General features: G+C 36.5%; 1 protein-coding gene across 2 annotated transcripts in view; it reads right to left on the bottom strand.

Moving 5' to 3' along the window:
- The window catches only part of OSBPL6 (oxysterol binding protein like 6), a 664468-nt gene that overhangs the window by 61571 nt on the left and 587421 nt on the right, over window positions 1–15476 (bottom strand). For both annotated transcript variants that reach the window (XM_053698504.1, XM_053698502.1), the window contains one exon: window positions 8–152. In XM_053698504.1, coding sequence (XP_053554479.1) covers window positions 8–152 — 145 coding nt within the window. The remainder of the gene's footprint in view (window positions 1–7; window positions 153–15476) is intronic.

The raw sequence follows: 15476 nt of genomic DNA, 5'->3' as shown, positions 1-15476 counted from the left end.
ATCTTACCTTAATAAATGTCATTTTACATGTAGAAATGCTACTTTTTGTGTTCCTTATGGTTATTTCTCCATAATGCTCTATCCACCTTCTTCCACTGAGGATATTGTGTATACATGTGGTAACTTTATTCCAGATGTAACAGTCTCCATATCTAAAAAGAAAAATCCAGAGACTTCTTAACCAAATATATTTGGCAAACCTACTTTTACACTGATATTAAGAGCAAAGTGCTGTAGGGATCCGAGACTCCTGAAAGTAGTTGTTACTATTTGGGACAGTTGGATATCTCTATGGCCAACTCTGTACTTTTGATAGTATACAACACACACACTGCTTTCCTTTTTGCTGTACACAAGAAACCTTATAAACATATATTAGCAAAGTAAAAAATGTCTGTAATCTAATTCCACATTAATTTGGCTGCATTCACCACTGAGGGCCAGATTACAAGTGGAGTGGTATTTTTTCGCTCCCACAGTAACTCCACTAGAAGTAAGCTTTTTGCGCACATTTGGTAGCACTCGTATTACAAGTTGAAAGTAAACTGTTTTTGCTCACACGCTAACCTGATGCACGCAAAAATCTGAAGTTAGAATATTACAACCGTGTTAACCTATTTATCCATAGCAGTCAATGGAGCAAAAAAAGTGTGGGTAAAAATCTAACACCCTACTCGTGCACAAACCCAAAATCAAGTGCGCTAACCCGACATAAAAATATGAATATTTCACATTTCAATGTTCTTCACATAGCAGAATATGTTCTATTTATTCATATATACATATTTCTACATATATCTGATGGTATATATATATATATATATATATATATATATATATATATATATATATATATATATATATATATATATATATATACAGTATATATATAATTATATATAGGTATAGCTATATACAGATATATATAGAAATATATATTTTAAAATACTTAGAACATATTCTGTTATGTGCAGAACATTGGAATGTGAAATATTTAAATTCACAGTATAACACTTTATTAAAAATGAATATTGCATAAATATGCTTTAACATGTTTTCATCTGCTTGTCTGCAAAGGGCTCCAATACATTTAAAAAAATAAAATAATATATATCTGTATGTATGTATTTATCTGTATATGTCCATTTTTTAATGATTTTTATTAGATTGTATTATGAGCGTTGCTATCCTGACAAGCGTTAAATTCAATTGCGCTCAAGCAATCAGGTTTATATTTTTAACTTTTTATACAAGCGAGCCTTCTGACACGCACAAACAGCCACGATAAACCTGATATTTCTTGCGAGTAACTGTTAGCGCGCCACTTGTAATCTGGCCCTCACTGTGGCTTCTCTTAAATAGATCTAAAAGATAACAATTCCATGTTGAAACAGAAAGTTATAATTGAAATCCATTTTTTGTGTTTCTGGAGTAAAAACCCCCCAAACGGTAACAGTTGACTAGTCATTCTGACATCATTGGCTAAAGGGCAAAATCTGAGTCAGATTATTCATGCCTTAGTAAGTGTGGTTTAATCTTGCAAACTTTATAAAAAGGCTCTGAGTAACCACTTACCCATTTTATACAGCGAATTTTGCAAATGGGTTGGGGCTTCATGGCAAAGGGAAAACTAGCTATTAAAATTTTAACTTGCAATGGGTCAATGGGTGGCAGAAGTCATGGTAATGCTATTTTTAAATTTATATTAAAACTAGTGTGTGTTTTTGCATGAAGTATAAAAAAATAAAAGCAAATTTTTATTTTTATAAATATGGTTGTATTTCAGATGTATAAAGAGCTATATATGTGTGCTGATGATCTTTAAGTATAGCCACCATTATTGAAAGAGTTGAATTTAACACAACAATCCACTTAAAAATGCAATCTGCTAGCAACACTCATATACAGATTAGATGAGTTTGTGTAATATTTTAAACTGACTTAAAAGTTGTAATTGAAATGTGCAGTTGTGCATGTTATATACAGTTGGGATAATGTATAATATATTTAAGTTTGCAAAAAAACAATATTTATGCTTACCTGATAAATTCACTTATTTTATGGTGGTGAGTGTCCATGATCCATTATGCAAGGGATTCACTTCCTAGCCACTAGGAAAACATAATTTATGTAAGAACTTACCTAATAAATTCATTTCTTTCATATTAGCAAGAGTCCATGAGTTAGTGACGTATGGGATATACATTCCTACCAGGAGGGGCAAAGTTTCCCAAACCTTAAAATGCCTATAAATACACCCCTCACCACACCCACAATTCAGTTTAACGAATAGCCAAGAAGTGGGGTGATAAGAAAGGAGCGAAAGCATCAAAAATAAGGAATTGGAATAATTGTGCTTTATACAAAAAAATCATAACCACCACAAAAAGGGTGGGCCTCATGGACTCTTGCTAATATGAAATAAATGAATTTATCAGGTAAGTTCTTACATAAATTATGTTTACTTTCATGTAATTAGCAAGAGTCCATGAGTTAGTGACGTATGGGATAGCAGATACCCAAGATGTGGAACTTCCACGCAAGAGTCACTAGAGAGGGAGGGATAAAATAAAGACAGCCAATTCCGCTGAAAAATTAATCCACAACCCAAATCAAAAGTTTCAATTTTTATAATGAAAAAAAACTGAAATTATAAGCAGAAGAATCAAACTGAAACAGCTGCCTGAAGTACTATTCTACCAAAAGCTGCTTCTGAAGAAGAGAAAACACCAAAGTGGTAGAATTTAGTAAAAGTATGCAAAGAAGACCAAGTCGTTGCTTTGCAAATCTGATCAACAGAAGCTTCATTCTTAAAGCCCAGGAAGTAGAAACTGACCTAGTAGAATGAGCCGTAATCCTCTGAGGCGGGGATTAACCCGACTCCAAATAAGCATGATGAATCAAAAGCTTTAACCAAGATGCCAAAGAAATGGCAGAAGCCTTCTGACCTTTCCTAAAACCAGAAAAGATAACAAATAGACTAGAAGTCTTTCTGAAATCTGAGTAGCTTCAACATAATATTTCAAAACTCATACCACATCGAAAGAATGTAAGAATCTTTCCAAAGAATTCTTAGGATTAGGACACAAGAAAGGGACAATAATTCCTTTACTAATGTTGTTAGAATTCACAACTAAGGTAAAATTCGAAATGAAGACAGCAAAACCACCTTATCCTGATGAAAAATCAGAAAAAGGAGAATCACAAGAAAGAGCAGATAATTCAAAAACTTCTCTAGCTGAAGAGATGTCTAAAAGTAACAATACTTTCCATGAAAGTAATTTTAATGTCCAAAGAAAGCATATGCTCAAACGGAAGAGCCTGTAAAGCCCTCAGAACCAAATTAAGACTCCAAGGTGGAGAAATTGGCTTAATGACAGGCTTGATACGAACCAAAGCCTGAACAAAACAATGAATAACAGAAAGATAAGCAAATTTTTGTGAAAACAGCACAGAAAAAGCAGAGATTTGTCCTTCAAAGAACTTGCAGACAAAAACCCTTATCCAAACCATCCTGAAGAAACTATAAAATCCTAGGAATTCTAAAAGAATGCCAAGAGAATTTATGAGAAGAGCATCATGAGATGTAAATCTTCCAAACTCGATAATAAATCTTACTAGACACAGATTTACGAGCCTGCAACATAGTATTAATCACTGAGTCAGAGAAACTTCTATGACTAAGTACTAAGCGTTAAATTTCCATACCATCAAATTAATCATTTGGGTTCCTGATGGAAAAAACGAATGTTAAGATATAAGGTCTGGCCTTAATGGAAGTGACCAAGATTGGCAACTGGACATCCGAACAAGAACCAAATACCAAAACCTGTGTGGCCATGCTGGAGCCACCAGCAACACAAAAGATTGCTCCCTGATGATTTTGAAAATCACTCTAAAAAGAAGAACCAGAGGCGTAAAAATATAGGCAGATTGACAACTCCAAGGAAGTGTCAATGCATACACTGCTTCCGCCTGAGGATCCCTGGGCCTGAATAGGCCCCTGGGAAGTTCCTTGTTTAGATGAGATGTCATCAGATCTATTTCTGGAAGCCCTCACATCTGAACAATTTGAAAAAAACACATCTGGGTAAAGAGACCATTCTCCCGGATGTAAAGCTTGATAAACAGAGATAATCCGCTTCCCAATTGTCTATACCTGGGATATGGACCACAGAAATTAGACAAGAGCTGGATTTAGCCCAAGCAAGTATCCAAGATACTTCTTTCACAGCCCAAGGACTGAGAGTCCCACCCTGATGATTGACATACGCCACAGTTGTGACATTGTCTGTCTGAAAAACAATAAACGTCTCTGTCTTCAAAAAGAAGCCAAAACTGAAGAACTCTGAGAAATGCACGGAGTTCCAAAATATCGAATGGTAATCTCGCCTCCTGAGATTTCCAAACCCCTTGTTCTGACAGAGATCCCCAGACAGCCTCCCAACCTAAAAGACTTGCGTCTGTAGTGATCATGGTCCAGGTTGAATGAACCGAAGAGACCGGTAGAATTATATGATGGTGATCTAACCACCAAGTCAAAGATAGTTGAACATTGGGATTCAAAGTTATAAAAAGTGATATCCTAGAATCCCCGCACCATAAATTCAGCATAAAAAACTGGAAAGGTTTCCTATGAAAATGAGCAAAGGGAATCGAATCCAATGCTGCAGCCATGACACCTAAAAACTTCCATGCATATAGCAACTGAAGGAAATAATAGAGACTGAAGGTTCCCACAAACGGAACCCAATAAAATTGTCACTTGTCTGTTAGAGACAAAGACATTGACACAATCTATCTGGAAACCTAAAAAAGGTTACCCTTGTCTGAGGAATCAAAGAGCTTTTGATAAAAAGATCCTCTAACCATGTCTTGAAGAAACAACAAAAGTTGAATCGTATGAGATTCCGCAGAACGAAAAGACTGAGCCAGTACCACGAGACCGTCCAAATAAGGAAACACTGAGAACCTTGAAAAGATTCTTAGAGCTGTCGCTAGACCAGAAGGAAAAGCAACAAATTGGTAATGCTTGTCAAAAAAAGAGAATCTCAGAAAATGAAAATAATCTGAATGAAAACAGAAAATGAAGATATGCATCTATTGTATCTATTGTAAGCAAATAATGCCCTCACTGACCAAAAGGCAGAATAGACCATATAAACACCATTCTAAAAGATGGTACACTTATGACAATTCAAAAAGATTTTCTATCTTTGAGACAATGAATAGTTTTGAATAAAACCCCCAAACCCTGTTCCTAAAATGGAACTGGTATAAATACCCCAGAAAACTCCAGGTCTGAGCAGCGCCTTGAGCCCCAACGGGTGACCAGCCGCGCTTCACAAGTACCCAATACATACAGGTCTGAAACACACTTCAGGAAAGTGTGAGCCTTACTGGAATAGCTGGAATATGTTAGAGAAAAAAAAGACTTCTCACAGGCGGTTTTACTCTGAATTCTATTCTGTACCCAAATCTAAGAAGTTTGGACCGAATTGAACCAAACAATCTTTAAAAAGTCTTAACCTGCCCCTTACCAGCTAAGCTGGAATAAGAATCGCACCTACATGCAAATTTGAGGAGCTGACTTTGATATTTAAAAGGGCTTAAATTGAATGAAGAAAACTTCCAATTATAAACATGTTACTTGGGGAAGAAATAGGATTCCGTTCCTTAGTAAGAACAAAAACTAATATAAGCTTAAGATTTAGTCTTAGAGCTCAATCTTGAAGCCCAGAGTAACAGTAGAAGAATTGAATCCAATTGTGAACCAAATTATTGATTACCTTGGAAAAAAAGAAATATGGAATTTAGAAATCAAATTAGCATTCCAAGATTGAAGTCACAACGTTCTTCTAGCTAAAATAGTTAAAGACATAGATTAAACCTCATTTGCGAAAATATCAAAAAAATGACGACACAAATGAAATTATTAGCATGTTGATCAACTTAACAATGCTAAACAAATCATAATCCGATACTTGTTGCACTAAAGTTTCCAACCAGAAAGTTGAAGCAGTTGCAACATCAGCCACATAAATTACAGGTCTAAAAAAAGTACCTGAAAATAAATAATTTTCCTTAAATAAGATACAAATTTCCCATCTGAAGGAAAAAAATAAATACTATTTGCTATAGGAATAGTAGTATGTTAAGCAAGAGTAGAGATAGCCCCATTAACTTGGGGAATCTTTCCTTAAAACTTAAAACTAACTGCCGGCAAAGGATACAATTTAAAAACCTTAAAGAAGGAATAAAAGAAATTCCCGGCCTATTCCATTCCCTAGTATAAGGAACTGGAGAAAACCTCTGAAGAAACCACAGAAGGTTAATAAGCAGAATTTAAATGTTAGCTAGTCTCAATCAAAAGAACTAGTTACTTTAATATCCAAAATAATCAACACCTTTTCAACAAAGAACGAATGTACTCAATATTAAAATAAAAAAGTAGATTTGTTAGTGTCAATATCTGATGAAGAATATTCTGAATGAGAAAAAACACCATCAGAGAAGGATAATTCAGTATGTTGTTGGTCATTTGAAACTTCATCAACTAAATGAGAAGTTTAAAAAATACCTAAAAATTTTATTAGAAGGCGGGATGGCAGACAAAGCCTTTAGAATAGAATCAGAAAAATATTCTTAGAAATTCCTAAATACATCTTGTACATTAGATGTAAAAAGAATAGCAATAGATAATGCATAAATACTAATGGACTCTGCATGTAAAAGTTTATCATAATAACTTATTACAAACCATAGCTAAAGATAAACATTCATAACATTAAAATAAATGAACTTAGCTTTGGTAGGACTGATATCAGTCATCAGGAATCCCTCAGTATTTTCTGATACAGGAACAGTTTTTGGAATATCTTGCAATATGTAATAGAAAAAACAACATATAAAGCAAAATTATCGAATTCCTTAAATGACAGTTTCAGGAATGGGAAAAAATGAAAATAAAACAAGCTTCTAGAAAACCAGAAGCAACTGAAAAATGAGACTGAAATAATGGGAAAAAAACTGGCACCAAGTATGACGCCTACATTTTTGGCGCCAAGCATAACGCCCACACATTTTTGCGCCAAGAATGACGCCCATATTTTTTGGCGCCAAAAAAACTTCCGCAATACACATACGTAAAAAATGACGCAATTACGTGAAAACTTCTGGCGCCAACTATGACGCCGGAAATGACAAAATTTTTGCGCCAAAAAAGTATTGCGCCAAGAATGACGCAATAAATAGAAGCATTTTCTGCACCCGCGAGCCTAACAGCCCGTAATTTTGAAAAAAAGTCAATTGAAAATTTAAGGTAAGAAAAAATAAAATTTATATGCATTTTCCCAAAAAAATTAAACTGACAGTCTGAATGAAGGAATACTGATTATCCTGAATCATGGCAAATATAAGTTTAAACACATATATTTAGAACTTTACATATAAAGTGCCCAACCATAGATTTGAGTGTCATAAATAGAAATAAGATTTACTTACCCTAAGACACTCATCTACATATAGTAGATAGCCAAACCAGTACTGAAACGAGAATCAGTAGAGGTAATGGTATATAAGAGTATATCGTCGATCTGAAAAGGGAGGTAGGAGAAGAAATCTCTACGACCGATAACAGAGAACCTATGAAATAGATCCCCTAGAGGAAGACCATGGTATTCAAATAGGCAATACTCTCTTCACATCCCTCTGACATTCACTGCACTCTGAGAGGAAAACCGGGCTTCAGCCTGCTGCAAAGCGCATATCAACGTAAAATCTAGCACAAACTTACTTCACCACCTCCATGGGAGGCAAAGTTTGTAAAACTGAATTGAGGGGTGTATTTATAGGCATTTTAAGGTTTGGGAAACTTTGCCCCTCCTGGTAGGAATGTATATCCCATACGTCACTAACTCATGGACTCTTGCTAATTACATGAAAGAAAAGGCACGTTTTCCCAAAACTCTCAACACTCTTCATCCCTCCCACCTTATGGGTTTGCCAGTTACACGTATAGCCAAGCACGGGGAATAAAAGAAAAATGTAGCAATGGACAAAGCAGGGAAGGACTTTGCTTCCAAATGTCGCTTCAGAAGAAGCAAAAACATCAAAATAATAAAAATTCGGAAAAGTATGTAGAGATGACCAAGTTGATGCCTTTTAATTCTGCCTTTTAAATCAAAGCCTTGTTTTAAAAGCCCAAGAAGTAGAAACAAATCTAGTAGAATTAGCTGTAATACGTTTATTAGGAGACTTACCAGCCTCCAATTAAGCCTTGTGTATAAGGAGCTTACGCCAAGCCAAGCAAAGAAACAGCTGAAGCTTTTAAATCCTTTCGAGGGCCAGAGAAATGGATAAAAAGACTAGAAGAACTTTGAAATTCTTTGTTAACCTGTAAATGTAACTACAAGGCCCTAACCACATCCAAATGATGAAGAAGTCTTTCTTTGTTTCTTTGTAATTTGAGGATTGTGACAAATAGAAGGAACCACAATCTCTTGATTAATATTATCAGCTGAGACAACTTTTGGTAAAAAGTCAAATTTAGTCCTCAAAACTGCCTTATCCTGTTGGAAAATAAGATGAGGGACGATCTGACAGTTCTGATACTCTCCTAGCAGAAGAAATTGCTAATAAAAATAAAACCTTCCATGAAATAAGTTTTACGTCCATGGTTCAAAAGGAGGAAACTGTAGAATTCTATGAACCAAATCCAAAATCCATGGAGGAGAAATTGGTTAGAATACAGGCTGAATTCTAGCCAAAGCCTGAACAAAAATCTGAATATCAGGAATTTTCGCAATATGTTTGTGAAACAAAAGAGATAAGGCTGACATCTGACCTTTGAGAGAACTGGCAGATAAACCTTTATCCAAACCCTCTTGTAAAAACTGAAGAATGATAGGAATTCTAATAGAATGCCAACTGAAGTTATTCTTTTCACACCATCTCAGAAACGTCTTCCAAATGTTGTGATAAATCTTTCTAGTAACAGTTTTTCTGTCTTGAATTAAGGTTTTAATAACCTCATTTGAAAAACCTCTCTGTTGGAGAATCAGACATTCATTCTCATAGTCTTCAAGTTGAGAGACATGAGATTATGATGATAGAAAGGACCTTGTGATAAAAGATTGTGTCAAAGTCGGAGGGATCAAGATTATTGGTGATTGTTCTTGTTTGATCCGAGATATCACTCTGGATAGAAGAATTATTGGTGGAAAAATGTAGGCTAAATAAAATACCCATGTAGTTTTTAGAGCATATACTGACTCCACTTGAGGATCTCGGTATCTTGCAAAATATTTGGGAAGTTTGTTATTCAAATGGGAACCGATTAGGTCAATTTCTGGAAGACCCCAAAGATCTATTATTTTATTGAACACTTCCAGATGCAGAGACCATTCTTCTGAATTTTATATGAAATCAAGCAAATGGCATTGCGTCTGATGCGGCAATTATCAGACCTAGAATATCCATACATAAAGCAACAGAAGGATTGGAAAGATACTGAAGTTTCAGGCATGTTGTCTGAAATTTGGATTGCCTTTGATCTTTTAGAGAAAGTCTCATTGAAATTGAGTCTGTTATGACTCCAAGGAAGGATACTCTGGTCTGAGGCATTAGAGTTCTGGAGTGTTAATTATCCAGCCATACTTGTAAAGAAACAACAAAAAATTGTTGGTATGAGAGCTAGCTTAAGGTAAAAGATTGAGCCTGTACCAAGATATCATCCAGGTAAGGCACTACAGAAATTACTTGAGCTTGAAGAGCTCAAGGACCTTTGTAAAGATCCTGAGAGCGGTAATCAAACCAAATGGGTGAGCCACAAATAATAATAATAATGTTTGTCTATGAAAAACAAAATGAAGGAACTGAACTCTCTGTGAATAGCAATATAAAGGTAAGCATCCTTCAATTCTAATGTTAACATAAATTGTCCCTGTTTAACAAGGGGAAGGATAGTTCAAATTGTTTCCATTTTGAAGGAAGGAACTTCCAGAATTGGTCTGAAAGTTCCCTCTTTCTTTGGAACTATGAACAAGTTAGAATAAAAACTCTGGCCCTGTTCTGGAGACGGAACTGGAACAATTACTCCCATAAGTTCTATTTCCTGAACACTGTGAAGGAAAGCCTGAGCTTTCACATGGTTCTTTGAAACATAGGACTGATGAAACCTTCCTCTGGGAGGCCTTGGTCTGAAATCCATCCTGTATCTATTAGAGACAATGCTCAGAACCCAAGGATCCTGTACAGATTGAGACCAGGGGGTCAATTTATTAAACTCTGGCAGACATAATACGCTGTAGCATATCATGTCCGCCAGACATTGCTGAATGCGGACAACATATGCTGCCCGTATTCTATCTAGTGAACTGCTTGTGCAATACCGCCTCCTGCAGATTTGCGGCAAATCGGCCGCTAGCAGGGGGTGTCAATCAGCCAGATCGCATAGGATCCGGCGGATTGCTGTACGCATCCTCAGAGGTGGCATAGGAGTTAAGGAGCAGCGGTCTATAGACCGCTGCTTCTTAACTCCTGTTTCTAGCAAGCCCAAATTCGGCCAATAATAAATTGACCCCCAGGCCTCTTGAAAAAGGCGTAATGTGCCCCCTACCAGAAACTAACCTGGATCAAGGGCCATACCTTCAGTTTTCATTGTGACTTAGGAATGGCTTGAAAATCAAATTCAACTGCTTAACAGATTTTTCCCTTAGTAGGTTTAGAATCCTCTTTTAGCAGATATCTAATATGTTCAACTTTAAACGTGGAAGATTCAGTATCCTTATCAGAAACCTGATCATCAGACAGAATTTCACCATCATTTTAGATACAGTATAACAAACATACGGCTAGATTACAAGTTTTGTGTTATGAGTAAAAAAACAGCGTTAAGGCTCATAACGCTGCTTTTTCACTACCGCTATTACGAGTCTTGTTGGTACAGCTGTCCCGCACACTTTTTTGGCCGTACCGCAAATTAACTTACGCAATTTTCGTAAAGTCTTTTTTCAATGGGACTTCCATAGCGCCGATATTACAAGCTTTTTTTTGGAGGCCAAAAAGTGAGAGGTACAGCCTATACCACAAGATTCGTAACACATTCTAAAGTCAGTAGTTATGAGTTTTACACTACAAAGCTGTAGCATAAAACTCATAACTTAAGTGTTAAAAAGTATACTAACACCCATAAACTACCTATTAACCCCTAAACCGAGGCCCTCCCGCATCGTAAACACTAAAATAAAATTATTAACCCCTAATCTGCCGCTCCCGAATTGCCACCACTAGAATAAACATATTAACCCCTAAACCGCCACACTCCCGCATCGCAAACACTAGTTAAATATTATTAAGGTCCAAAAATTTATTGGTGGTTTGTTAGCAGTGTATATGGACAGTAATGCGAATAAACGTTTCCTTGGTGAAAACGACTCCAAACAGGAATCCCACTGTAGCGGATATCACCAAGTCAAATATGTATACGTGAACATTCCAAATAAACAATAACAGAGGACTTATCACACCTGTAGAAAGCAACACAACTAGAAAAGAAACGTCTCTTGCACGCTATTTCAATCACTGTAGCTAGCGTGTTCCTTGCAATGCAGAAAGTAAAGTGTTGGTATTGCTTACAGCGTGCAGCCCCTATATAACACCTGTTAAGTAATACAAGTGAGAGCTGCTTCGAACTCCGGAGCTGCTAGGGCTCTCCAAAACCCATTGATTCCAAGATACAAATAAAGCAAAATGTCACAGTTCCAGTGTAAGAATAGGCAGGGAGAGGTTCTGAAAGTTAAAAGTACAATTTATTTATACTTGCATTAAAATAGTGATACAGGCACAGCAAACTGACAGACATCACGGCTCTCAGCTCTGATGAACTGCCGTGAGGCAGGAAACACGTCAGCCATGGTGTCTGTCAGTTTGCTGTGTCTGTATCACTATTTTAATGCAAGTATAAATAAATTGTACTTTAAACTTTCAGAATCTCTCCCTGCCTATTCTTACACTGGAACTGTGACATTTTGCTTTATAAATATTATTAACCCCTAATCTGCCGCCCTTAACATCGCCACCACCTCCCTACATTTATTAACCCCTAATCTGCCGCCCCCAACGTCGCCGCCACTATACTAAATTTATTAACCCCTAAACCTAAGTCTAACCCTAACCCTACCACCCCCTAACTTAAATATAATTAAAATAAATCTAAATTATTCCAATTTAAAACTTACCTATAAAATAAACCCTAAGCTAGCTACAATATAACTAATAGTTACATTGTAGCTAGCTTAGGGTTTATTTTTATTTTACAGGCAACTTTGTATTTATTTTAACTAGGTAGAATAGTTATTAAATAGTTATTAACTATTTACTAACTACCTAGCTAAAATAAATACAATCAGCCAATAGGATTGAAGCTCAATCATATTGGCTGATTGCATCAGCCAATAGGATTTTTTCACCTTTAATAGAATTCTATCAGCCAATCGGAATTCAAAGGACACCATCTTGGATGACGTCATTTAAAGGAACCTTCATTCTGGAAGAAGACTTCATTTGAAGAGGATGCTCTGAGCCGGATGTCTTGAAGATGGACCCGCTCAGCGCCGGATGGATGAAGATAAAAGATACCGTCTGGATGAAGACTTCTGCCCGTCTGGAGGACCACTTCTGCCGGCTTGGATGAAGACTTCTCCCGGCTTCGTTGAGGACTTCTCCCGACTTCGTTGAGGATGGATGTTGGCTCTTCAAAATTGTAAGTGGATCTTCAGGGGTTATTGTTAGGTTTTTTAAGGGTTTATTGGGTGGGTTTTACTTTTAGGTTAGGGCTTGTACAGCAATAGAGCTAAATGCCCTTTTAAGGGCAATGCCCATCCAAATGCCCTTTTCAGGGCAATGGGGAGCTTAGGTTTTTTAGTTAGGATTTTATTTGGGGGGTTGGTTGTGTGGGTGGTGGGTTTTACTGTTGGGGGGGTTGTTTGTATTTTTTTTACAGGTGAAAGAGCTGATTTCTTTGGGGCAATGCCCCGCAAAAGGCCCTTTTAAGGGCTATTGGTAGTTTAGTTTAGGCTAGGGTTTTTTTTTTTATTTTGGGGGGCTTTTTTATTTTGATAGGGCTATTAGATTAGGTGTAATTAGTTTATATATCTGATAATTTGTTTTTTATTTTTTGTAATTTAGGTCATTTTATTTAATTGTTGTGTAATGTTAGGTGTTAGTGTAACTCAGGTTAGGTTTTATTTTACAGGTAAATTTGTATTTATTTTATCTAGGTAGTTAGTAAATAGTAAATAACTATTTAATAACTATTCTACCTTGTTAAAATAAATACAAACTTGCCTGTAAAATAAAAATAAACCCTAAGCTAGATACAATGTAACTATTAGTTATATTATAGCTAGCTTAGGGTTTATTTTATAGGTAAGTATTTAGTTTTAAATAGGAATTATTTAGGTAATGATAGTAGGTTTTATTTAGATTTATTTGAATTACATTTAAGTTAGGGGGTGTTAGGGTTAGACTTAGGTTTAGGGGTTAATAAATTTAGTATAGTGTCAGCGATGTTGGGGGCAGCAGATTAGGGGTTAATAAGTATAATGTAGGTGTCAGCGATGTCCGGAGCGGAATATTAGGGGTTAATAAATATAATGTAGGTGTTGGCGATGTCGGGGGCAGCAGAATAGGGGTTAATAAGTGTAAGATTAGGGTGTTTAGACTCGGGGTTTATGTTAGGGTGTTAGATGTAAACATAAATTTAGTTTCCCCATAGGAATCAATGGGGCTGCGTTACGGAGCTTTACGCTTCTTTATTGCAGGCACTTTTCAGCCGCGACTTTTCCATACCGCAGATCCCTTTACGTAAATTGCGTATCCTATCTTTTCAATGGGATTTTTCTAACTCCGGTATTTAGAGTCGTGTCTGAAGTGAGCGTTAGAATTCTAACGACAAAACTCCAGCCGCAGAAAAAAGTCAGTAGTTAAGAGCTTTCTGGGCTAACGCCGGTTCATAAAGCTCTTAACTACTGTACTCTAAAGTACACTAACACCCATAAACTACCTATGTACCGCTAAACCGAGGTCCCCCCACATCGCCGCCACTCGATTCAATTTTTTTAACCCCTAAGCCCCTTTTTAGCTAAATAATAAGCCAGATTTCATATAATTTATGCCTTGCATGGTCAAGAAAACATAACATATATATATCTGGATTAGTTAGAATTTAATTGTTAATTCCTCAATGAGCCATAAAAAGCTGTGTAAATAAACAGATATATTTTATGGACGTAGTTATATTGTCACTCTGGGATAAAATTAGAAAATATTGCATAAATATACATATATATATGCACTTTACAAGTCAGATTAAGGATCTAAAATTCCTCATATTAAATAACCTTTAAGACTAAATATTATATTTGTACTCAAAAATTATTAATTTAAGACTACTAGTATTCTACATTACATTATTCTACTAGTATTCTACATTGGGATCATGTGTCTATGACTCCTGTGAGTTCTTCAAGTATCACGTGACATAACTGGTACTGAGCATGCAAAAAAAGACAGATGTACATGTAAAAAGCCTACAGCTGTGTCTGTAGCCTATTGTATACATGTTAAAAACATAAATTATGCTTACCTGATAATTTAATTTCCATCGAGGGGAGGAGAGTCCACGGCTTCATTCATTACTATTGGGAATTAAGAACCTGGCCACCAGGAGGAGGCAAAGACACCCCAGCCAAAGGCTTAAATACCTCCCCCACTTCCCTCATCCCCAGTCATTCTGCCGAGGGAACCAGGAACAGTATGAGAAATATCAGGGTAAAAAAGGTGTCAGAAGATGAAAAAATTTAGGCCCGCCCAACGGAGATACAAGCGGGAGCCGTGGACTCTCCTCCTCTTGATGGAAATGAAATTATCAGGTAAGCATAATTTATGTCTTCCATCTAAAGGGGAGGAGAGTTCACGGCTTCATTCATTACTATTGGGAACATATACCCAAGCTCTAGAGGACACTGAATGAAACAGGGACAGTAAAAGGCGGACCCAAATCTGAGGGCATCACAGCCTGCAAAAACAGCTTCCGCAAAAGCAAAAACGTCAAATTTGTAAAACTTTGTAAAAGTGTGTAAGGAGGACCAGGTAGCCGCCTTACAAATTTGCTCCATAGAGGCCTCATTCTTGAAGGCCTAAGACGATGCCACGGCTCTAGTTAAATAAGCCGTGATCCTCTGAGGAGGCTTATGTTCCGCTGTCTCATAAGCCAAGCGAATCAAGCTCCTCAACCAAAAAGACAAAGAAGTAGCAGAAGCCCTTTGCCCCTTGCGCTTACCAGAATACACCACAAAAAGAGATGTAGACTGTCTGAAATCCTTGGTAGCCTGAAGATAAAACTTCAAGGCACGAACCACATCCAGGTTATGAAGTAACCTCTCCTTTGAAGAAGGGTTAGGACACAAAGAAGA

This window comes from Bombina bombina, chromosome 1, assembly GCF_027579735.1.
Source record: "Bombina bombina isolate aBomBom1 chromosome 1, aBomBom1.pri, whole genome shotgun sequence".
In the NCBI taxonomy this organism is placed as follows: Eukaryota; Metazoa; Chordata; class Amphibia; order Anura; family Bombinatoridae; genus Bombina; species Bombina bombina.
Note: the sequence above shows the minus strand (reverse complement) of the source record. Positions and strands in the feature narration are given on the sequence as shown.